General features: G+C 42.5%; 1 protein-coding gene across 1 annotated transcript in view; it reads right to left on the bottom strand.

The window, feature by feature from the left end:
- Positions 1–26,140, bottom strand: part of LOC126481113 (glutamyl-tRNA(Gln) amidotransferase subunit A, mitochondrial) — a 154,408-nt gene that overhangs the window by 44,268 nt on the left and 84,000 nt on the right. The window contains exon 6 of the mRNA XM_050104646.1: positions 19,970–20,175. Within this exon, the coding sequence (XP_049960603.1) occupies positions 19,970–20,175 (206 nt within the window). The remainder of the gene's footprint in view (positions 1–19,969; positions 20,176–26,140) is intronic.

Below are 26,140 nucleotides of genomic sequence, written 5' to 3'. Positions count from 1 at the left end.
GTGGCCAATGCGGAGCCAACAAAGAACAACTGAATCTCTGCGAGTGGCTCGCATGGATGACTGCCACACACGTGTCGTCGCCTTGAGAGAACGGAGTTTGTTGGGCGTGGGCAGATTGCGCCATTCAGTGTCCCAAAGCGAGAGAACTTCGCGGCGGAAGACTGCCCGCAAATCAGTCTCCGGGAGGCCAATGTCCAGGGTGGGTTCACTGGTGGCCTGTTTGGCCAGGCAGTCAACACGTTCATTGCCCGGGATACCGACGTGACCGGGGGTCCACACAAAGACCACAGAGCGGCCGCAACGCGCAAGAGTATGCAGGGACTCATGGATAGCCATCACCAGACGAGAACGAGGAAAACACTGGTCGAGAGCTCGTAAACCGCTCAGGGAATCGTTACAGATAACGAAGGACTCACCTGAGCAGGAGCAGGTATACTCTAGGGCTCGAAAGATGGCGACCAGCTCAGCAGTGTAAACGCTGCAGCTAGCCGGCAAGGAACGTTGTTTGGAATGGTCCCCTAGAGTGAGCGCATAACCGACTCGACCAGCGACCATCGAGCCTTCAGTGTAAACAATGTCAGAGCCCTGATACGTGGCCAGGATGGAATAAAAGTGGTGGCGGAAGGCCTCTGGAGGGACTGAGTCCTTTGGGCCCTGTGCCAAGTCGAGCCGAAGGCAAGGGCGAGGCACACACCATGGGGGTGTGCGCAGAGGTGCCCGGAAAGGAGGTGGAACAGGGAAAAACCTAAGCCCAGAGAGGAGCTCTTTGATGCGTACGGCGATCGGACAACCTGACCAGGGCCAACGTTCTGGCAATGGACGACTGATTGCGGGAACAGGACACGGTAATTTGGATGCCCGGGCAAGCTAAAAACATGGGCAGCATAAGCAGCCAGTAATTGTTGGCGTCATAACCGCAGTGGAGGGACACCTGCCTCCACTAGTATGCTGTCCACAGGGCTGGTGCGGAAAGCACCAGTGGCAAGGCGTATCCCGCTGTGGAGAATTGGGTCCAGCACCCGCAACGCAGATGGGGATGCTCAGCCATAAGCCAGGCTCCCATAATCCAGACGGGACTGGATTAACGCCTGGTAGAGCCGCAACAGGGTAGATCGGTCGGCGCCCCATCGGGTGTGGCTCAAGCATCTCAAGAGCGTTTAGATGCCGCCAACACGCCTGTTTAAGCTGCCGGATATGAGGCAGCCAAGTCAACCGGGCATCGAAAACCACCCCCAAAAACCTGTGTGATTCCACCACTGAAAGAAGTTCGCCAGCAAGATAAAGCCGCGGCTCCGGGTGGACAGTACATCGCCGGCAGAAATGCATAACGCAGGTCTTGGCTGCCGTAAACTGAAAACCACGCGCTACAGCCCAATACTGCGCCTTGCGGATTGCGCCCTGTAGCTGACGTTCAGCAGCTGCAATGCCAATAGAGCTATAGTAAAGGCAGAAGTCGTCAGCATACAGGGAAGCGGAGACAGAATTGCCCACAGCCGCAGCGAGCCCGTTAATGGCTATTAAAAACAGGCAGATACTTAAAACAGAACCCTGTGGCACACCATTCTCCTGGACGTGGGAGGAACTATATGAGGCCGCGACTTGCACGCAGAAGGTACGATACGACAGAAAATTGCGGATAAAAAGCGGCAGAGGACCCCAAAGACCCCATCCATGAAGCGTAGAAAGGATGTGATGCCGCCATGTCGTATCGTACGCCTTCCGCATGTCGAAAAAGACAGCGACCAGGTGCTGACGGCGGGCAAAGGCAGTACGGATGGCCGACTCCAGGCTCACCAGATTGTCGGTGGCGGAGCGGCCTTTACGGAACCCACCCTGAGACGGAGCCAGGAGGCCCCGAGACTCCAGTACCCAATTCAAGTGCCGGCTCACCATCCGTTCAAGCAACTTGCAAAGAACATTGGTGAGGCTAATGGGACGGTAGCTGTCCACCTTCAGAGGGTTCTTTCCAGGTTTCAAAACGGGGATGACAACGCTTTCCCGCCATTGCGACGGAAACTCCCCCTCGACCCAAAGACGGTTGTAAAGATCGAGGAGGCGCCGCTGGCAGTCCACTGGAAGGTGTTTCAGCATCTGACAGTGGATGCCATCTGGCCCAGGAGTGGTATCAGGGCAAGCGGCTAGGGCACTGCGAAATTCCCACTCACTGAATGGAGCATTGTAAGATTCTGGGTGGTGGGTGCGAAACGAAAGGCTCCGACGTTCCATCCGCTCTTTAATGGAGCGGAAGGCCAGTGGGTAATTGGAAGAAGCGGAACTAAAAGCAAAATGCTCTGCCAAGCGGTTGGCAATTTCGTTGGAGTCTGTACAAACTGCTCCATTCAGTGAGAGTGCAGGGACGCTGACAGGGGTCCGATAGCCATAGAGGCGTCGGATCTTGGCCCAGACCTGCGATGGAGAGACATGGAGGCCAATGGTGGACACATACCACTCCCAGCACTCCTGCTTGCTTTGGCGGATAAGGCGGCGGGCCCCCGCACGCAGCCGTTTGAAGGTGATGAGGTGTTCAATGCAGGGATGTCGCTTGTGACGCTGTAGCGCCCGCTGGCGATCTTTAATCGCTGCAGCGATCTCAGGCGACCACCAAGGCACAGTCCGCCGCCGAGGGGACCCAGAGGAACGGAGAATGGCAGATTCGGCGGCAGTAACGATGCCGGTGGTGACCGATTGAACCACCGCATCAATGTCATCATTAGGGAGAGGCTCAATAGTGGCAGTGGAGGAGAACAAGTCCCAGTCAGCCTTATTCATAGCCCATCTGCTAGGGCGCCCAGAAGAGTGACGCTGTGGTAGTGACAGAAAGATCGGAAAGTGGTCACTACCACACAGGTCGTCATGCACACTCCATTGGACAGACGGTAAGAGGCTAGGGCTGCAGATGGAAAGGTCAATGGCGAAGTACGTGCCATGCGCCACGCTAAAGTGTGTGGAGGAACCATCATTTAAAAGCGAAAGATCGAGCTGTGCTAATAAATGCTCAATGGTGGCACCTCGATCAGTCGCCACTGAACCACCCCACAGAGGGTTATGGGTGTTGAAGTCGCCCAGTAGCAAGAAAGGTGGCGGCAATTGGGCTATAAGAGCAGCCAGGACATGCTGCGCGACAGCACCATCTGGTGGAAGGTAAAGACTGCAGACGGTAACAGTCTGTGGCGTCCACACCCGAACAGCGACAGCCTCTAAAGCTGTTTGTAGAGGTACAAACTCGCTGTGAGGAGAGTTAAGGACATATATGCAGACGCCACCAGACACCCTTCCATAAGCTGCCCGGTTCTTATAATAACCCCGATAGCCACGGAGGGCGGGGGTTTGCATTGCTGGAAACCAAGTTTCCTGAAGTGCAATGCAGAAGAAAGGGTGAAGGCTGATAAGTTGGCGGAGCTCAGCTAGATAGTGGAAGAAACCGCTGCAGTTCCACTGGAGGATGGTAGTGTCCATGGATGGGAAAGGCATGAAGGGACTGGGGAGGCAGATTACGCCTCCTGGGCCCCTGCTGCTACTGAGTCGCCACCTGTACAACAGCCATCCATTGCGTCCGAGGGACTGGCAAGATCCAGGTCCTCAGTGGACGCCAGAATCTCCACCTCATCTTTGGACGCAGAGTGAGAAGGTTGCGGTGGGACAGGTGTCACCGCAATGTCAGGATGCGTGGGAGCCTTTTTCTAGGACTGCTTTGCGCGCTGTGCCTTAGGTGGTTCTGGCTGGGAGGGCCTCACTGGGTCAGTCTCAGGGGCGGAAGACGACCGTGACGCCCTACAACCAGCGACCGGTGGTTGTTTTAGATACTTGCAGGTGTCCGGTTTGGCACTGGGCAAAGCCTGGGATGGGAGGGCCCCAAGGGACCCCTTCCGGGCAAGAGGAGCCGAAGAAGGCTCACGCTTCTCCGGCTGGGAAGGGGGAACAGATGTCCCCGGTGGTTGGGGTGGTGTTGCTCCTGAAGTAGATGGAGCAGGAGCAACAAGGAGTGAACTGCCCCCCACAACCAAGGGGGCCGGTGAATTCTGACAGAGCTGAGATCGAACTGTAGGTGACGACACTGTAGAGGTTCGAACCGGTGTTGCAGCAGCGGCATAGGTAGACGTCATGGGCACAGGATGTAGCCGCTCATATTTCCGCCTTGCCTCGGTGTAGGTCAGGCGGTCCAGGGTCTTATATTCCATTATCTTCCTTTCCTTCTGGAAGATCCAACAGTCCTGTGAGCAGGGTGAATGGTGTTCTCCGCAGTTAACACAGATGGGAGGCGGAGCACATGGAGTATTGAGATGCGAAGGACGTCCACAATATCGACATGTGATGCCGGAAGTACAGCGAGATGACATGTGCCCGAACTTCCAGCATTTAAAACACCGAATCGGGGGAGGGATATATGGCTTCACATCACAACGGTAACCCATCACCTTGACCTTTTCGGGTAAAACATCACCGTCAAAGGCCAAGATGAAGGCACCGGTGGCTACCTGATTATCGCTAGGACCCCGATGGACGCGCCGGACGAAGTGAACACCTCGTCGTTCTAGGTAGTTCATCGTCGGACTGCAGAAGAAGATCCCTGTGAAATATAATACCCTGGACCACCATGTTGAGACTCTTATGCGGCGTGATGCTAACGGAAACATCCCCCAACTTGTCACAATTGAGCAACCTCCGTGACTGGGCAGAGGATGCTGTTTTGATGAGTACTGAACCAGAGCGCATTTTGGACAAGCCCTCCAACTCCCCGAACTTGTCCTCTAAATGCTCCACAAAAAACTGGGGCTTGGTTGACATAAACGATTCCCCATCAACCCGCGTACACACAAGGAACCGGGGTGAATATTCTCCACTGCCGTCTTTTGCCATATGTTCCTCCCATGGAGTGGCCAGGGAGGGAAATGATCGTGGTTCGTATTTCCTGCCGTTGAGGTTAGACCTCTATCGCTTAGAGACTGCTGGTGGAGGCCCACCAGCGAGAGAAGATGTACGACGCTTCACTGCGGGTCATCCGCCCTGATGCCACCCACTCCGACCAGGGGCTCTCCCCACGGGCGCCACCCAGCCACAGCAAAGACCACCTGGCAGGATGGCCTTTGCTGGGAGTCCCGATGCCCCAGAGGGATAGGCATCTACTCCTCGGCATACGTGGGGAGGTAGCAGCTCAGGCATCAGCAGTGCGATCCCTGTGCAGTCAGGGGGCTACCACCAAGAGGGTACATGATGACCCCACCACAACGGACTGGCTACCGTGCTGGATGTCGGGTGTCAAATATCCATATGTGTCAGGAGGGCAAAGATGGAAGTTCATAATGGAGGGCATGTATGCTGCCCGGAACACACAGCAGCTGATGTGGCTGGAAGCATGGTGTAAGGCCAACTCCATGACAATATCGGTTGTGCCAGATCTTAGGGCAAGAGGGATATATAATACACCACGTAAGGCGTCCTTCCCCAAATGGTACGCACTAACAGAAAATTTTGAAAGATAGGGGTCAAATCCCGTAGGGGACCATCACATTAAGGCCGAAACGTTTGAGACTCCTTTTAGTCGCCTCTTACGACAGGCAGGAATACCGTGGGCCTAATCTGAACCCCGAACCCGCAGGGGGGTATAGCAAGGTTACATCAAGAGTTTTGAAGAGTTCTTTTTCAACTGTCTTTGTTTTAATAGCAATAGTCAATGACTCAATAAGCACAGAGCTGCATATAAACTCCATGATTCTTCCTTACACACTCACTAAAACACCTATGGATTGCCCGACAGGTACTTGTCAGTGCCGTTCGCCTGCCGCGTCTACTTTCTTCCTGCGACTGATTTTAAACCTGCACACTCAAACATGTGACATGCAGTAGATAGGATTCTACCAACCCACACTCATACCAGAATATTGTATGTTCAAGATGGTAGAAGGCTGAGTGGTTGTAGAACTTACACAGAAATTCTCGAATCACTACACAGCATCCACATGTTTGCATCCTTTTTGTATACGACAGTGATGTCATCAGTGCTCATCTCACCAGTACACTTGATGGATTCCTCAGGCTAGTCAGCCAGCATAGCAAATGGTGGTCCATCACAACACTGAATGGTTTGTGATACAAATATGACAGAAACTTGTTGATGGCCCAAACAACTGCAAGGCACTCTTTCTCAGTTGTAGAATAGTTCCTCTCTGACTCGAGAGTATTGTGGAGCACCTTCCTGAATTTGCACTGGAACTGCACTTACCCTATAACCACTAGCATCAGTATGAAATTCTGTCTCAGCATTCTTGTCATAAAATGCTAGGACTTCTTTGCCAGCATTTCCATAACGACAAGGACAGATATTTCTTGCATTACATTCCAGGAAAATTTGGCACCTCACTCCAGTAGTTCTTGAAAGTAATGTGCCTTGGTACTGAAATCCTTTATGAATTGCTAGTTGTGTATTCACATTCTGAGCAAATTTTTCAGATCGTGAAAGTGCCAAGGAATCAGAGAATCTGTGATAGCTCTCATTTTGTCTGATGGAAACATACTACAGTGCCATACACTAGATGCTCCCAGATTTTTATTTCTTGAGCAATGACTAAGCACTTTTTCATATTCAGGTGGAGGCCTGCTGATTGAACACACCTCAACATGACTGTCATGTGGCTTAGATATTCTTAAAATGTCTTTGGAAAAATAATGTTATCCACATAGCAATGATGTGCAGTTCATTTAAAGTATTGAAGCAGGCTGTTTATCAGACACTCAAAAGTGACTGCAGATGTAGAAAGTTAGTAAAGTTTGTTTTACAAGCTGCAACATAGTCGCGAATACAAACAGTGATCCAGGTACTGTCAAATGTTTTTTATTCGGGTCTTTGATAACAATATTGTGATCAAAGACTAGAATAAAAAACATCTGAAAGTTTAATTTTATTTAAAAAGCTTTACGAACTTTCACATAAAAAATTCGGAGACATTACTTTACAGCACACCTTTGTATTTAATTAGCACAACGCATTTCAGCAACATGTCACTATAATCCAGAGCATTCCAGTTTCATGTGCATTACATTAATCTGAAGTGTGATTAGTTTCATTGGGTATATGTGTCAGTGAGATTGGGCATCAAAATAGCATCCTGTGCATAAAGATACATGTATTTTAGTGTTTACATTAAGTGATGTGCATGTTTAGATCATTTCATTAGTGCATTTACTTAACTTTTGTTGGAAATTTAGTTGTCTAGCACACAGAGCACAGTGACAAGCACAGCACAGCATGACCCTCACTCCAAAGAGTCTTAGCTGCTAAGATAAACTAGTTCCAATTGGCAAGACTGTAATATACAGTGAAGATGAAACCTTTTCTATAAAGACAAACATTTCTGAAAATACAATATAATTGGATGGACACAAAAATCTACTTGCCGAGCAGCAGCTAGAGAAAAGGCATAAAAGTTGACAAAATGTGCAAACACTTGTACAAACAATCCTACTAACAAACAGTACTAACATTTTGACAGTTGTCATTCTTTCCGTGTCAAACATTCCCTCCCATACAGCCGTGGCACTCGAGGCGAACGTATTGTTCAGATACAGACTCTTACAGCAATACACCTCCACTCTCACCTCACCCTTCACTGGATTTCATCACCCCATCAGCCTAATTGAAAAGCTGATTTTCTGAGCCAGCAATCCAATCCTGGTACTGCTGATCCTTCCCAGAAACAACTTAGGGGTACACATCTTGTCATTAAGTATTATCTTGAATTAATCAGCTACTTCAACAAGGCTACAACTTCCTACAATCTTGCCCTAAAATGAGGTCCATTCTGTCTGAGAATTTGCCCACCACACCTAGAACAGCTTTCTGCCCCCTAACCCCCCCAAGTCTTTGTGACATCCTGGTCAGACCGTATGCTCCTTCTGCACCTACTTCCCTACCCCATGGTTCCTATCCCGTGACTGTCTGTACAGTAAGACTTGCCCTATGCACCCTCCTACTACCACCTATACCAGCCTTGCAAGTAGCAAAATATATACTATCAAAGGGAAAGCCCCCTGAAAAATGACATGGCATGTACCAGCTGTTTTGTAAAAAATTTGGCCTTCTACATTGGTATAACAACCACTAAGTTATCAGTCAGAATGAATTGGTTTAGACAGAGTGTACACTGACTACACACAATATCCTGTTCCAAAGCATGCTCTACAAAACAACAGTCCTGACCTAAGTGCCTCTTTCAGCAAACACATCATCTGGACTCTTCCCCCAGACACAAGTTTCTCAGAAATCCATAGGTGGCAACCTGCCTTACAATGTGTTTTTGGTTTTTGCCATCCACCTGGGCTTAATTTATGTTAATTTCTTCTGTCTCAGCATTTCTTCTCAGTGTCCTGTGTCAAATGCCTCTGCCATCTAAAAGTGGTTTAGTTGTTGCCCCCACCTACTGCAAAGTCATGTGAGGAAACTTAAACAGAAGGAATTTTGAAGGGAAATATGTAAATCTGTAATTAAATAATTGTTCAATTAATTTGAGTAATGGTGTTGTAGAAACCAAGCTCGCGGATGGCTGAACATTGGCAGTGATGCAGTAAAACAGAGAAAGTGCAGCAGGTACAGCAGATTCCAAAGATCGCACACCAACATCATGGCCTGGCTGCTACATGAAGCTGTGACAGCCATCATCTACAATGATTTTATTATTGTAAAATTTCAAAATTGATGCACGTTTTGTCTCTAAATATGGTTCATGTTACAATTAACATAGAGAAATGGGCAGTTCCCTTTTTGTCGTGAACCAAGGTAGACCGGCTTGCAGGGAAGACAATGGTTAAGTGTTACTTATCTCGCTTCGTAAGTCTAACTGTGCATAGCGTATGCAGATAGTAAATTTAGAAGGATATCACTAGCTGGAATTTTGGTGTGTTCGAAGAAATTTAGTTCTGGTTATCAGTTTGTAGGGAAGTTAGTACAGAAGTGCTTTTGCAACCACTAGGGACATCAATTAATTAAATGATGATGGTGGTAAGTGGATCGGAAGGAACGAGTTAACTTGCGCAGCACCTCCAAGTTTATTTGATGGAGCATGGGTACAATAGTTCAATTTTGTCAAATGGTGTATCTGACTGTTTCCTGTGGGTAAAATAGTTGAACTGTTGTCCCACTCTAAGATACTCGAGTCTGAGCAATATTTTATTTGATGATTGATGGGGATTTGTTATACCTGAGCAAGGTGAAGTCTCAAGGTATAGTGATTACTGTTATCATGGCAGTCCCTAGAGAATAATATTCAGAAAACAGTATTATTTTACACTGCGAAGAGTGTCTGGTATCTGAAAGCTGAGATGTACCCTAGCATACAGAAAGGTTTAGACAAAAACTTTAGAACCATACTGAAACATGAGACGCAGCAATTTTGTAATTCTCAGAATTCACTGTGACAAGTGACCATTATAAAATTAGATTTTATAAGAGGGTTTGAGAATTGTCATGCCTGAAGAGCCAGAGCTTTGATTTTCATTGTGTTTTTGTTGATTAAACGTACTGATGACACACAGAATTTTTGCTTTGTTTTCACTGTATGATTCAATTCCGATGAGGGGGATCAGTTTTTTGCTGGCACTCTATCAAATTCACTGTAAGAGGTATAGTGTTGCCAGACGAATAACCAACAAAGTATAAAAACATGGTATGCCCAGATTGAAATCAAAGATGAATATAGAGAGATCATTTTCTGATTTTGTAGCTACAGTCATTGTATCTATTACATGACAGAAGAGGGTTGATAAAATTCAGTGTATTCAACCGTAATTAATCAAAGACAAACACAAAAACTGAATTGTCTCTGACGACATGACCAGCATGTACTAGGAGTGGCAATGAATATTTAAGTGAAGGCAAAAGATAGGAAAAAACATTTTATGGTACTTGCAATCGAAATTTAATAAAAGAAGAAAGATGAGAAATGAAAGAAAAAATTATTTTTCACTATGCATTTGTTGTGAAGTACAATATTTAAAGAAAGTTGAAATCTTTTATACATATACTACTAAGGGACAGAGGAAGTAAACACAAAGAGAAAAGGAGAGATTAAGAAAAGTACAATGACAAAAATTAATTCAAATTAAGACAAAAAGCCTAACTTTATGTAAATTATTTAAAGTTGCATTTAGAGATCACAGATGAGGTCGACAGACTACCATATATTGTAAGCTGCAATAATAGTATCACAGGGATAAACAAAGTCAGAGAAGTATTTTCCATTGAAATAATTAGAGACTTTCGATACACATAGCACTATCTTAAACTATGTACGTTATTTAAATTGTCAAAGTAAGAGAGATTTCCACACGGTAAATAACTGAAAGAAAAGAAAGACTATTTACTAATTGGTATACAGCTGAAAATTTCTGACTATTGGCAACACCATCCCAAAGCATACAGGTATTCTAATCTTACACGTTTATAGAGGATTATCATTAAGGTTCTGCTTGTAATACTTACTGTGTAATATTAATTATTAGACTAAATACTGAGGTGATAATAACGGTTAGTTTTTGGTGTAAATGTTGTTTTGTATTGTTGTTGTCGTGGTCTTGAGTTTTCTGAGACTGGTTTGATGCAGCTCTCCATGCTACTCTATCCTGTGCAAGCTGCTTCATCCCCCAGTATGTACTGCACCCAACATCCTTCTGAATCTGCGTAGTGTATTCATCTCTTGGTCTCCCTCTATGATTTTTACCCTCCACACTGGCCTCCAATAGTAAATTGGTGATACATTGATGCCTCAGAACATGTCCTACCAACCAATCCCTTCTTCTAGTCAAGTTGTGCCACAAACTCCTCTTCTCCCCAATTCTATTCAATACCTCCTCATTAGTTATGTGATCTACCCATCTAATTTTCAGCATTCTTCTGTAGCACCACTTTTCGAAAGCTTCTATTCTCTTCTTGTCCAAACTATTTATCGTCCATGTTTCACTGCCATATATGGCTACACTCCATACAAATACTTTCAGAAACGACTTCCTGACACTTAAATCAATACTCGATGTTAACAAATTTCTCTTCTTCAGAAACACTTTCCTTGCCATTGCCAGTCTACATTTTATATCCTCTCTACTTTGACCATCATCAGTTATTTTGCTCCCCAAATAGCAAAACTCCTTTACTACTTTAAGTGTCTCATTTCCTAATTTAATTCCCTCAGAATCACCCGACTTAATTTGACTATATTCCATTATACTTGTTTTGCTTTTGTTGATGTTCATCTTATATCCTCCTTTCAAGACACTGTCCATTCCGTTCAACTGCTTATCCAGGTCCTTTGCTGTCTCTCACAGAATTACAATGTCATAGGCGAACCTCAAAGTTCTTATTTCTTCTCCATGGATTTTAATCCCTATTTCAAATTTTTCTTTTGTTTCCTTTACTGCTTGCTCAATATACAGATTGAATAACATAGGAGAGAGGCTACAACCCTGTCTCACTCCCTTCCCAACCACTGCTTCCCTTTCATGTCCCTCAACTCCTCATAACTGCCATCTGGTTTCTGTACAAATTGTAAATAGCCTTTCGCTCCCTGTATCTTACCTCTGCCACCTTTAGAATTTGAAAGAGAGTATTCCAGTCAACATTGTCAAAAGCTTTCTCTAAGTCTACAAATGCTAGAAAAGTAGGTTTGTCTTTCCTTAATCTTTCTTCTAGGATAAGTCGTTAGGTCAGTATTGCCTCACGTGTTCCAATGTTTCTACAGAATCCAAATTGATCTTCCACAAGGTCGGCTTCTACCAGTTTTTCCATTCATCTGTAAAGAATTCGCGTTAGTATTTTGCAGCTGTGACTTATTAAACTGATAGCCCGGTAATTTTCACATCTGTCAACACCTGCTTTCTTTGGGATTGGAATTATTATATTATTCTTGAAGTCTGAGTGTATTTCGCCTGTCTCATAGATCTTGCTCACCAGATGGTAGAGTTTTGTCAGGACTGGCTCTCCCAAGGCCGTCAGTAGCTCTAATGGAATGTTGTCTACTCCCGGGGCCTTGTTTCGACTTGGATCTTTCAGTGCTCTGTCAAACTCTGCACGCAGTATCATATCTCCTATTTCATCTTCATCTACATCCTCTTCCATTTCTATAATATTGTCCTCAAGTACATGGACCCTCTATATACTCCTTCCACCTTTCTGCTTTCCCTCCTTTGCTTAGAACTGGTTTTCCATCTGAGCTCTTGATATTCATACAAGTGGTTCTCTTTTCTCCAAAGGTCTCTTTAACTTTCCAGTAGGCAGTACCTATCTTACCCCTAGTGAGATAAGCCTCTACATCCTTACATTTGTCCTCTAGCCATCCCTGCTTAGCCATTTTGCACTTCCTGTCGATCTCATTTTTGAGACATTTGTATTCCTTTTTGCCTGCTTCATTTACTGCACTTTTATATTTTTTCCTTTCCTCAATTAAATTCAATACTTCTTCTGTTACCCAAGGATTTCTACTAGCCCTCGTCGTTTTACCTACTTGATCCTCTGCTGCCTTCACTACTTCATCCCTCAGAGTGCCCCTGGAAATGTCTTACAATTTAAAACCTGGTTTTTGAATCTCTGTCTTACCATTATATAATCTATCTGATACCTTTTAGTATGAGTGCTATCCACAAAGTACATTACGTTTTGGAATTAAAAATAAATAAAGTATTGGGAAATTTTTTTATTATATACAGATGAAAGCCACACTTAAATACTACTTTTCTACATAGTTGCCATTTAAATTAAGGCACTTATCATAGCGTTGGACGAGCTTGGAAATTCCTTCGTCGTAAAATTCGGCTGCCTGCGCCTTCAACCATGTGGCGACTGTCTTTTGGGACAGAAAAGGTGTTATTTTTGTGGATTTCCTGGAAAGAGGCACTACAATAAACTCTCAAAGTTATTGCCAAACTGTGCACAACCTCAGAAGAGCAATACAAAACAAGTGCAGGGGAAAGTTGGGCTCAAATATCTTGCTGATTCACGACAACACCCGGGCCCACATGGCAAATGCCACTCGTGAAGTTCTCGAATCTTTTACGTGGGAGTTGTTTCCTCATCCGCCGTACATTCCCGACCTGGCACCGAGCAACTTCCACTTATTCCCAGCAATGAAGAAGTGGTTGGCTATGCAGCGTTTTGATGATGACGCACAGCTTCAAGAAGAGGTAACCACGTGGTTGAAGGTGCAGGCGGCCGAATTTTACGACGAAGGATTTCCAAGCTCATCCATGGCTATGATAAGTGCCTTAATTTAAATGGCAACTATGTAGAAAAGTAGTATTTAAGTGTGGCTTTCATCTGTATATAATAAAAAAAATTTCCAATACTTTATTTATTTTTAATTCCAAAAAGTAATGTACTTTGTGGATAGCCCTCATATCTCCAGGATTCTTCCATGTACACAACCTTGTTTTATGATTCTTGAACCAAGTGTTAACTATGATTAAGTTATGCTCTGTGCAAAATTCTACCAGTGGGTTCCTCTTTCATTTCTTACCCCCAATCCATATTCACCTACTATGTTTCCTTCTCTCCCTTTTCCTACTGTCGAATTAGTCACCCATGACTATTAAATTTTCGTCTCCCTTCACTACCTGATAATTTCTTTTATCTCATCATACATTTTATCAATTTCTTCATCACCTGCAGAGCTAGTTGGCATATTGTAGCAGGCGTGGGCTTCGTGTCTATCTTGGCCACAATAATGCATTCACTATGCTGTTTTTGTAGCTTACCCGCACCCCTATTTTTTTATTCATTATTAAAACTACTACTGCCCCTTGTATTAAGGTTCTAATTTATAGAAGAATTTGACATTCAGAAATACCTGAGATTGACAAGTGTCACGCCTTGTATAGATACATCAATGTTAATGCATATTAATTCACATAAGAAGGTAAGATATTGAATTGCTTCACTAAGTACTAGTGCTGTGAAATAGGTCAAACATGCATGCACAAATTAGCTGTTGAAGAACTCTCTTCTTCTTCTTTTGTCACGTCACATTGAGTGTTTATCATAATCACTGTATAGTAATACTGGCATTAAAATCAAAGTACAGTATGTCATATGATCATACTAAAATTAAGCAGGATATAAACACAGCACTCATTTTGATGCCTGCAAGAAGTTCCATCCAAGTATAACATTATGAATACATTCTGTTAAAATGACAAATTTGAAGGGCTGTGCTCCATACTGATAGTTATTCTTTCATTCCTTTTGGCTGGATGTATTTCCCATTTGTGACATTTAGCACAATCACTTTCACATAACAGAACACAGTCTTCTTTAGCTGGTAACAATAAGCATTCTGCGTTAAAGAAAAAGAAGCCCCTTATTTGTCTAGTGGCCGGACAAGATAGCCAGTGAGGAGCTTTTTGGCACCTTAGAAACTGTTGTCCTGGAGGATTTCCACATGTGGGGGCCTCGCTTAGTTTTCATGGTTATGGTTTTGGTGACTAGGTGAGCAGCTGGTACCTCTGTACACAATGTGTAATGGCTACAATATGTTGGGGAGTGACCTCGTCCAGGGTCTGGAAATGTTGTTAAGGCGCCTGCAACCCATTTTCAATCTCAGTGAACAAAGAAAAATTATACTTCCCCTCTTCTCTCCCCATAACTAGAAACACACTTTATCCATGACTTATTGAGTCTTTTGTAATCTTATCCGAATGTAAGGAAAAATCCCTCTGTCATTTTGCTGAGTTGGCATGAATACAACTAGACAGTACACTTTTTCCATTGGGAATGACGTTTAGTGGATTCACCATGGTGTTCCCACGAGTAGCCAGCGACAGAGCTCCACACATCTGGAGACTGAGGGTTTCTGACTTTCTTTTTACCACCCTCGTGATCAGGGTGGTTAAGTGAAATCCTCATTCCTTGCAATGTACAGAGTTCCAGTGCAGTTACACATGTGGTTTCAAAAATACAAGAGCTTACAGAGTATTGGCAGTGCTCACCAGACTCCAGCTTAGGACATCCCTATTCGCCAAACCTGTACACAGATGATGATGGCTACAGTCATTCTCGTATGGGATGTGCTTCTCATCATTAAGCCCACTAGATGTGGATTACATTGTGGTTGGTCCATGCTTACAGACGAGCTTCATACCAAGAACAAAGCATTTTTGATGAATCTTCAATGTACCATTGACAAGTTATAATATGAAAATAGCCAAATGCATAAATTCTACACACACACACACACACACACACACACACACACACACACACTCTTACAAGTTCCTAATGGGTTCATAGCTTTAAGTCCAGGTTGGAAGTCCCGTCAGAAGCTTCCACACAGGAACTGTGTAGGCCTTCCACAGTCCCTCTGAATACTCTGAGAGAACATTCAAATGCTATATGATGTACTGTCTGCTGTTCTTCATAGCAATCATATTCAGGGCCATCTCCCATGATGCAGCAATGCTCCACATCTGCCCCAGTCAGTTCTGAATTGATTCATTATGTACTACTATCATTGGCATAGATGAAAACCTGCTGGTGCTCCCATGCAGTTTTGATTAATTGGAGATGCTTAATTAAAGATTGCTCCTGCCATTGATTGTTCCAGCCTTCTTGCATGTTTGAGTTAGTATCCAGCAGGCTGATTGCTGTGCGTCACAATGGCTTTCTATACCTCAGTCACTGGGGTTCTGACGATGAAATTTCTGAATGAATTGGTTATTCTGTTTTATTATTATTATTTCTGTCCACACAATCAGCAATTACTGTGCTCTTCTTATGGATGGTGGTGGAATATTACTAAGTACTAGTAGCCAGTGCATCATTGTGGGACAAATACGCCCTGTGACAGGTGCATTGCTTGACTGAGCTGTGTGTGTGTGTGTGTGTGTGTGTGTGTGTGTGTGTGTGTGTGTGTGTGTTATTTTAATGTGAGTGGTGTATTCTGTGACTCAGTAAGAAAGAGCTAGAGTTGCTGATCTGTGGGCTGTTGCGGTGACACCGCAGGTGGTTCCGGTTAACACTAGAATGGTGGAGGGTCTGACATTCCTAAAATGACGGAAAGGTGTCATTTTGACCCCACATGAAATATTTTCATGTTTGACTTATACAAGGATTTTTTTAATATTTGTTAATCCATACTTTCTTTCTAGTAATCACAACAATTATTTACAATTATAAATAATAATTACTAATTTATTTGAACAATAATGTATCATACATATTTATTGTTGCTACTGCTAACAAGTTTCTTAACTATGGATTTTAGTTTATTAACTATGCATACAACCTTCTAGACATATTTAGTATATTTGGTCCATTTTACTCTCACAAGTATTTTACAAACAGCTCTGTATTACTTTTCACTAAAGTCATTTGAAGCTGCTAGACGTACTTAGCACAGGCGATTTCTGTTTTACGCACACATTTTCCGCACACGGCTTTGTGGTACTTTACACAGTTTTCACTGGTGGTGTTGCCTTTACAGAGGCTGATTTGGCATTCCACTTTCTAGGTGATTTCTGTCCCATATCCTCTAACTTTGCCTGATGTTCTTGCTCTTTCATTCCCTTGAGTTCATTTGCCAGTTGAAGTACGAACTTTTTTCTTTCCATTTTCTTGTCCGTTATGATATTATAGATGACGCATGCATTTATTACCGCCATTTCCAGAATGTTGTAGAAGACATCTCCTACATGCAACCTTCGTAGTATATTTATGGGTTATCTGATCAACCACGTCCACCCCGTACTCTTTCGCATTGTAGAACATTACGGTTTCAGGTTTTCTTTCCTTCCTTGCTTATCAGTACTTCAGCATACAGCGTATTCAGAAGAATAAAATTTTTAATCTTCTTTCCTTGCTATACAGTCAAGGTGCAGTCTGCGTTGTCACTATTGTGCAGTATGTGGCGCAGTGTATTTCAGCATTCGGCTTCGTTATTTCTTCAGGGATTTCATAGATCTTGTTGATTGTACCAACAAATGAAGTTTAAGACATGTAAAGAAGTTGTCTGTGGTCACTTTTCTTCCTTGATTTACAAATGGCTCCATGGGACACACAACGTCGTACTCTCTAAGTGGTTGTTTCTCTCTATGCGTATCCTCTTTGCCACAGGAAAGCATTACATATATACTTTGCCGTTACATCAACAGCCAATCAGAATTTGAGACCATATTTGTCTAGTTTGTTGGACATGAATTGAGTAAACCTGCATCTTGCTTTGTTCGGTAACAGTTGATCGTGAATGGTTCTATTTTCTCCAGGGCAGTAAGTGTGAATACTGTTTTCAACTAACTTTCCCCAAATTTCAGATTGCTGCCAGGCATTCAGCCTGGGTTGACTTTTCATCAAGGCATAATGTCCTTGATAAAAGCAGGCCCCCAAGAGTGCGACCAGAGATCATCCACAGACATACCTTTTGTGCACAATACACCCCGAAGATACATGATGGCTATCAGTTTCTCCAGTTCCTCAAGTGACACAGTCCAATAATGGTTTTTTAGTACTTTTTGAACATTTAATTCTATGTATTTCTTCATGAAACGTAGCACTGCTTCATCAAAAACAAGACGGAAGGCACCGATGACAGAGCTGTCTACTCGTTGACAAGCATTAGCAGTGGGACCTCTCTCCTTCAGAACATTCACAGCTAACCGCCTTCCAGATGATGAATAATTTCCAATCTCCCACACGGTTTCATCCCTTGCAATCACCTAGATAGGTGCTTCCAACTGTACCTGCCTTGGTGAAAGAGGTAATGATTGACATATATCGGCAACTGAATCCTCTTCCACTTATCGCCCCTCGTTCAAAATGTCTTCATCTTCACTTGTGTTAGGTACATAATCATCATCATCATCATCATCATCATCATCGAACTCAATTTTCGATTCAACTTCGGAATTCTCTAAGAGATGTAACACTTCTTCATCAGAAAGTCCACACTGACGATAAATGTTCGAAAACGTGTTACACGGACAAAGACTGCCCGAGTGACATGACATAAGCTGTAACGGACTGGAATGTATATGTGTCAATTTGCAACAATGAGGAGCAACTGCTCTGTGTTACTGCTCACTGTTGCCACTGTATTGTTGGATAATTTACTTATATTCAGAAGAGAAATTATGGTATGGTGGGGTCAAGTTGACCCCTTCTGCCGTTCCAGGTATACTGAATGAAATGGTGAAGAAAATTAAAAAACCATAAAAAGTCGTACAATTTCATTAATGAAGTAAATAAACTAGATATGACAATGAATGAAAAACATTTCACAAGGTTCATTTTGACCCCTTCTGCCATTCTAGTGTTAACTTCTGGAGTATATTGTTCCAAGTTATGATTTTAGCTGCCACATTCCAGAGATCGATTTTGTATGTCAAAAACATAGGAATTTTGGAGTATGCAATAGTGTCGAGTCTGATCTCTAAGTGTGAGTGTAGATTTGAAGTTTGCTTATCGATTTCACAGGTAGAAAGTTGAGACAATGGTCTTTCGACTGTTTCGTTGCAGAGAATTGTGTTTTAAGTATTCGTCCAATGTCCTTGTGTCTGACGTTAGTGTTCCTTCATCTTCCCTAAAGCTTTGATACTGAATGATCAGAGCAATATCATTAGCATAAACAAAACTTCCTGGCCTTTGTTTCTGGAAGCTCATATTTACACAAATTAGCTCATATTTACACAAATTAAAAAAGAGTGGGGCCAAAACCTAGTGGAATACTATCATTTATTTTGTAAACTCTGCTTTTGGATTTCTCTGAGAACACCTGGAAGTATCTATTGTTCAGCATGTTGCCAATTACAGTGGTTAGTTTGCAATATAGAATAACACATAAATGTGAGCTGGAGTTTGTCATGCCAAACAATACCACAGGCAACAGTTAGATGATTTAGCTTCCCATGATTATCTTCTGCTTCTCAAAGCCATTTCGATATGAGTTGTTTTTGCTAGAACCTGTTCCTCATACCCTCCTACTTGCTCTACTGGGACATGTTTGCTTATGGCTGAACAGATTCTCTTATGAATGAGCCTCTCCAGAAGCTCGAAAGAAAACTAAAGAGAGCAGTGGGGCAGTAGTTTAAAACTTTGGATGGTTCTTTGTTTGAATTTAGTACAGCAATGATCTCAGTTTTCTTGAAGAGAGTTGGCAAATGACCTGTCTAAGGTATTTGAAAAGACAGTGTTCATCCATTTGAAGTAGGCCCACAGTGCAATAGAAACTCAGGGTAAATACCACCCACACCTGCTGCCTTCCTAGGTTTCATGTTCTTTGTAGCTTCTATGGTCTCTTTCAACTGAAGTGGAGGGGAGAAGTCAGATGTTTGAGGAGCTGACCTTATCTTTATATTTAAGAGTTGTCTACTTCCTGTTTTGATGTGTTTATCTCTTGTTGACATGGAAGTGGTGATCATGTCATTGGCCACATCATCTTTTACTTTACATTTCTGTCAGGTGATTATAATATAAAACGTACCAAATATGGGAAATAACTGGAAATGATGAAAGCCAGTGTGCCATCTCCCAATTTCCGCTTGTGATGTAGAGTGCAATCTTTTATCTCACCGGCCATATTCCTCTACACAAAGTAAATGTCTGACATAGTAAAACAAGTTCTTCATCCTATAGAATGCTGTGGAACACAAAATTTCACACTATAACATCACACAACCAAACCAGTTCCCTATCCATGAACATTTTCTTGTGCCACGTGAGGACAGCATAAGATCACTAAGGTCCTCACCATTTGGTACAAAACAGGCACAGGTGGTATACTGTTTATGGACATGGCAAGTATTTAACTTCAGCCGGCCCCCAATACCCCCTTCCATGTTTTGATCTGTAGAACTACTAAAAATAACAATGTAATTTCACTTTGTGATATGCTGGTTACACTTGAAGATAGTTTACAAACACATTGGGAGAAACAGATGACACAAAAATTAAAATGTGCAGTACTTTTGAAAGGTAAGAGAGATGAACCATTAGCAAACAGCATACCTGTGAAACAACTGCTCCATTATGTTCCAGTAAATCTGCAACCTCAGTCCATGCTGCCAGCACCTCTGTGGACAGCCCAGGGCAATGGTACTCTGCAGGCACACCCACTCTCAGACCCTTAACATCTAGATCCTTAGGAAGACAAATTGGCAAAAATGGTTTACGCACTGTAGTTGAGTCCATTGGGTCGTGGCCAGCTAGAATGTCTGGAATAATGAAAATTAACTTGAATATTTCTTAATGTACATCACAAGTAGATCCTTCACAAACAATTACACTTGCAGCCATAAAATTACAAATGACCAAGCAATTTAGACGCTGGTGAAGTAAAACAAGTGGCATACAAATAATCATCTTCTTAATGCTGGTTCTCTTGTTTTTAGCTGTATTTCCAAATCCACAATCCTGAAAGCACAGAACGCATTTCTTTCTTTTGGTTACTCATTTTTGAGCCATGTTCTGCCAATTTCACTTTCTGTAGAAATAATGAACAGTTTTGAGTAATGCTTGAGTAATGTTGTTTTAGACCTAAATTATTACATTTATTCTTATTTTTGTTTTAGTGCCAGTGAAGTGATTGATTTGTTGCTCAAAAAGTAATAACTTTTTACAAAAGAGCAATGGAATAAAATGGAGGTACAACATAACCAATACAATTACTCTCGTAGCAGTCCCTCGTGATGATTGAGATACTGTCCATCTCGAGCTGAGTGGTCAACATGGGTGAACGCCGTGCAAAGGAGCCCAGGTTTGATTCCCAGCTGGGTCGGAGATTATCCCCGCTCAGGGACTGGGTGTTATGTTATCTTCATCATCATCATATCATCTCCATTGACACACAAGTCACCGAAGCAGTGTCAACTCAAAAGACTTGCACCAGAACCTGACGGGAGGCCCTAGCCAAACATTTCATTGAGATACTGAGCTTAAGTAGATGGTGAGATATTAGTATTATACACTACAGATCTAGGCTGAATTACCTATTATAACATGACACAGGTGTTTCAGATGTCACTATTTTCTTTCAGCAACTCCTACTCTCAGTTTTCTAAGCAATCCATAATTGTGTAGTATGAATTATTTAAGAGATACATTCTGACTGCCTTTTTTAAGATATATTTTAGTACTCTTGCATCTCCCTGGACAAAATACTGTATAATTTCAATTATGATAAACTCAAAACATTTTTAATCAGGAATTGAAATTATACAGCATTTTGTCCAGGGAGATGCAAGAGTAAGAGTACTAAAATATATCTTCAAAAAGTCAGTCAGAATGTATCTCTTAAATAATTCATACTACACAATTATGGATAAGCCCAAACTAACATGGGATTCTTAGGAATAACATGTTCCATTTTTATCCCCTTAGGCCATCGAAAGATGTTTGTGAGAAGTGAAAACGTAGTTTGAATAGTTGGTAAGTGTAGAACATCCCACAGTGCACACGTCCTTTTGTTTTATGTATGTGCAAATGAAGTGCAAGTCACATCTTTTTCAGACATCACCAAGGTGCGATGGCGAATAAACCTCTCCACCTGCTGTGGCAGGGCACTTGTTCTTTGGGTGTAATGGCTTGGCAGTGCCTCGGCAAAGAGACGCATGCAAGAATGTAAATGAAAAAACATCTGAAGAGTCCTTAGAAGAACTTTCATTCTCTCAATTGATAATGTCAAAGCAATACACATACATGCGTTGTAACCTGTCATGAGTTACAAAATAAGACAAATCTGTTCATTCATTATTGTAACTAAAGTTGTATAAAAAAAACATTGTGCATATAACACAGAAGAGTTCATGCAAAACTGCTAACGTCATTTAGTAGTTTTGACAGACTGAAGCTCTCTTCTAGCAGCCGCAACAAGATAAAAAGAGTCCAACTGCTTGGAAACATGGCACAGCATAGCAGGACCACAAAAGTAATTAACACTGAGAACAGCGACCAAAAAGTATCTACAAGGTAAAGGTGACACACATGCAAAAGGATGTCACAAATTCACCATGTAACTCTCTAGTTTTGCTCTCTTGTGCAGGGCGCAAATTAGTGATGTGAAAAGGAGGTAGCATTTTTGGGTTTTCAAGAAGTTTGAAGAGAATAACAGAAGAAAATACAATGCTGTTCAGGGCAACGTGAGTCAACAACTATAGATGTATAAGGAGGCACAACACTGTGTTGTTGTCTAAAATAACAAAGAAAAAGTAAATGTAATGTGGTTGTGACTGAAGAATTGATAATTGGTTTCAAAAGTGAGAAAAGAATAATAGTTGACTGTAGCAAAGGCATGAACAGCAACAGGTACCCACATGCTTACGTAACCTTTGGCACTTGCCTGATTATATCATAGATGACATGAAGAATTCTGTTGTGCAAAACTACAATGGCCACAATGATCTCCAAGGGCATCTCTGCAGCAGCTGACCAGCGTAACGACAGAACAGCTCCACTTTACAGCGCTGTGCCCAGTCAGTGGCTACGCAACGATTGTGCAGTAGCTCATACCTGTGTCACTGGGCCCAAACAAAACACATCGGCAGCACAATGTGTGGTGGGGCGGGGCAGGGCGGGTAATGATATTGCAGCGTAAATGTTTGTTCACTGTCTTTCATCATAATGTTCACTACAAAAGTTCCACCTACCTCGGTATGGTGTCTGATCACCAGCATGTTTCTCTGCATACGTAGGTACTGTTCAGACGGCATTAAAAGCAGCGTTGATGAAAAACATTGTCGATGCTCACGTTGAAAAGTCTGCGTAAACTCTAGTAGCAAGCTATCCTGTAATATCTTTTAACAATTTTCGAGTGGAGGGCAATTGCTTCATCTCTTTAGTAAAAGGTCAAAATTCTGAAACTAGTGTTTTTATTTCCTTAGTTCAACAAAAAATATCTGCTATCAACCCAAATTTAATTAACTAACAAGATCATTGTTCTCAGTTCACAGTCATGCAACACATTTCACACGCAAAGCAGCCAGAAATGCACTTAAGTCTGACCCAAATTATTACATGATCTACAGTCAAATACTCTGCTACTATGTATGAGTTTCACATTCAGTCCTTTTCAGTGGATTTCTATTAAAGAAACTGCTTGCCAAACATTCCATAAATGAAACATGCCACGCGGAATTTTTACTAAGGCCGAAAGTTGAAGCGCGGTTCTCTTTCCAACAAAACAATCCAAAAACTTCCAAACTTCACAAAACTGTCTGTAAATGCAACTGCTATTATGGCCACACAATCTGGACATGAGAAGCCAATTATTTCATTTTACACATAATAAAAACGGAAGCGTTCAACATGACCTGCACGTCCGATAGCTGACTAGCGACTCCTGTTCAGTCTGCTTCTCTCCCTGTACAACTACCTAGCAGTGAGCGGGAACTGCTTAACTCTGACTGGTTGATCAAAATGATCAGCCAATCAGAACTATCCTTCAAGGTTATTCTCGCGCCAAAACTGTCCTACGCCAACCTCTATTCACAGATGCATTTATGTCATTTCAATATGCAAATATTAATATAATGTTTAACAAAACCAAACGAATAGAAAACTAATCTTGAAATAAATTTAGAAACTTATTACTCTGCAAAGGGCTATTCTGGTTGATTCCTTACAAAAGCAAGTACACTTAGACATACGTCATCAGCAATGTGGGTAAAACATAACTTTCCCACGACACAGTTACGTAATGGTGTATACAATATAATATTCAAATTTTACGTATGTCCCACGTACACACTCTCACTCATTCTCATTCATTCCACAACAACAAAACAAAAAGTTATTATTTTTTTAAAATTTTTATCTTACAAAAATAAAAAGTAGTTAAAGTTTTTAAATGTGGAAATCCTGATTAAATAGTGCTGTCCAGTGAGAGTCCTGGAAATGTTTTCTAATGATACCAAAAGATAAACTATTATAGATCCTAATTGAATTTAATCTTATAAGTGTCAGTTTTTGATTAAGTAAATTTCTCTAACTCTGAAACTATGATAGATAGGGAGCTGAAATTTTTATACAATATTGTCTTGAATAACAAAAGGTAGTGTACTAATTTTAACTAGACTGAATTACATTTAATATAGTTTATTTAGATTCTTAGAGGCTTGAATATACAGTTGCTCAAAGTGACACGGATACCGCTTCTCACGGCTAGCAGGAAGACCGCACTGCAGTTCCTTCTCTAAATCCTCGCACAAACGAAAAAATGGCTGACATCGAAATAAGTGTCCAAGGAATAGAAAAGCAACTGGAATCACTCAATAGAGGAAAGTCCACTGGACCTGATGGGATACCAATTCGATTCTACACAGAGTACACGAAAGAACTTGCCCCCCTTCTAACAGCCTTGTACCGCAAGTCTCTAGAGGAACGGAGGGTTCCAAATGATTGGAAAAGAGCACAGGTAGTCCCAGTCTTCAAGAAGGGTCGTCGAGCAGATGCGCAAAACTATAGACCTATATCTCTGACGTCGATCTCTTGTAGAATTTTAGAACATGTTTTTTGCTCGCGTATCATGTCATTTCTGGAAACCCAGAATCTACTATGCAGGAATCAACATGGATTCCGGAAACAGCGATCGTGTGAGACCCAACTCGCTTTATTTGTTCATGAGACCCAGAAAATATTAGATACAGGCTCCCAGGTAGATGCTATTTTTCTTGACTTCCGGAAGGCGTTCGATACAGTTCCGCACTGTCGCCTGATAAACAAAGTAAGAGCCTACGGAATATCAGACCAGCTGTGTGGCTGGATTGAAGAGTTTTTAGCAAACAGAACACAGCATGTTGTTATCAATGGAGAGACGTCTACAGACGTTAAAGTAACCTCTGGCGTGCCACAGGGGAGTGTTATGGGACCATTGCTTTTCACAATATATATAAATGACCTAGTAGATAGTGTCGGAAGTTCCATGCGGCTTTTCGCGGATGATGCTGTAGTATACAGAGAAGTTGCAGCATTAGAAAATTGTAGCGAAATGCAGGAAGATCTGCAGCGGATAGGCACTTGGTGCAGGGAGTGGCAACTGACCCTTAACATAGACAAATGTAATGTATTGCGAATACATAGAAAGAAGGATCCTTTATTGTATGATTATATGATAGCGGAACAAACACTGGTAGGAGTTACTTCTGTAAAATATCTGGGAGTATGCGTGCGGAACGATTTGAAGTGGAATGATCATATAAAATTAATTGTTGGTAAGGCGGGTACCAGGTTGAGATTCATTGGGAGAGTGCTTAGAAAATGTAGTCCATCAACAAAGGAGGTGGCTTACAAAACACTCGTTCGACCTATACTTGAGTATTGCTCATCAGTGTGGGATCCGTACCAGATCGGTCTGACGGAGGAGATAGAGAAGATCCAAAGAAGAGCGGCGCGTTTCGTCACAGGGTTATTTGGTAACCGTGATAGTGTTACGGAGATGTTTAATAAACTCAAGTGGCAGACTCTGCAAGAGAGGCGCTCTGCATCGCGGTGTAGCTTGCTCGCCAGGTTTCGAGAGGGTGCGTTTCTGGATGAGGTATCGAATATATTGCTTCCCCCTACTTATACCTCCCGAGGAGATCACGAATGTAAAATTAGAGAGATTAGAGCGCGCACGGAGGCTTTCAGACAGTCGTTCTTCCCGCGAACCATACGCGACTGGAACAGGAAAGGGAGGTAATGACAGTGGCACGTAAAGTGCCCTCTGCCACACACCGTTGGGTGGCTTGCGGAGTATCAATGTAGATGTAGATGTAGATGTAGATGTAGCATAGCGACAGGTGCCAATGACTCATTGCTAAGACACAATTGGCAGTCTCCTTCACAGCCAATGGCTCCAATGCTATGGGCTGTTCTGCAAAGTAGCTTACTGCAATAAAGTTATCTCGCATTGATTCGCAACGTTACAAGTGCAACTTGCTGTGCAACCAATTACATGTGCTGTAAACAGTCCCGAGCTGAGATTATCTTTAGTAATCTGCTGTAAAAAGTTGTAGAAATACAGTTCTGTGCTACACACACACGACACACAGCGTGTCCATAATTAAAATTCCAGTTTCAAAACACTGTAGAAATAGACCCACTGCTCAGAGTTATGTCAAATGTGAACAGCATATTACTGATGCAGGGGAAATAATGCAGAACCAAAAAATTTAACAAAAATTTTATCAAAAGGTGGTGCTGTAA

Source organism: Schistocerca serialis, chromosome 5, assembly GCF_023864345.2.
Source record: "Schistocerca serialis cubense isolate TAMUIC-IGC-003099 chromosome 5, iqSchSeri2.2, whole genome shotgun sequence".
In the NCBI taxonomy this organism is placed as follows: domain Eukaryota; kingdom Metazoa; phylum Arthropoda; class Insecta; order Orthoptera; family Acrididae; genus Schistocerca; species Schistocerca serialis.
Note: the sequence above shows the minus strand (reverse complement) of the source record. Positions and strands in the feature narration are given on the sequence as shown.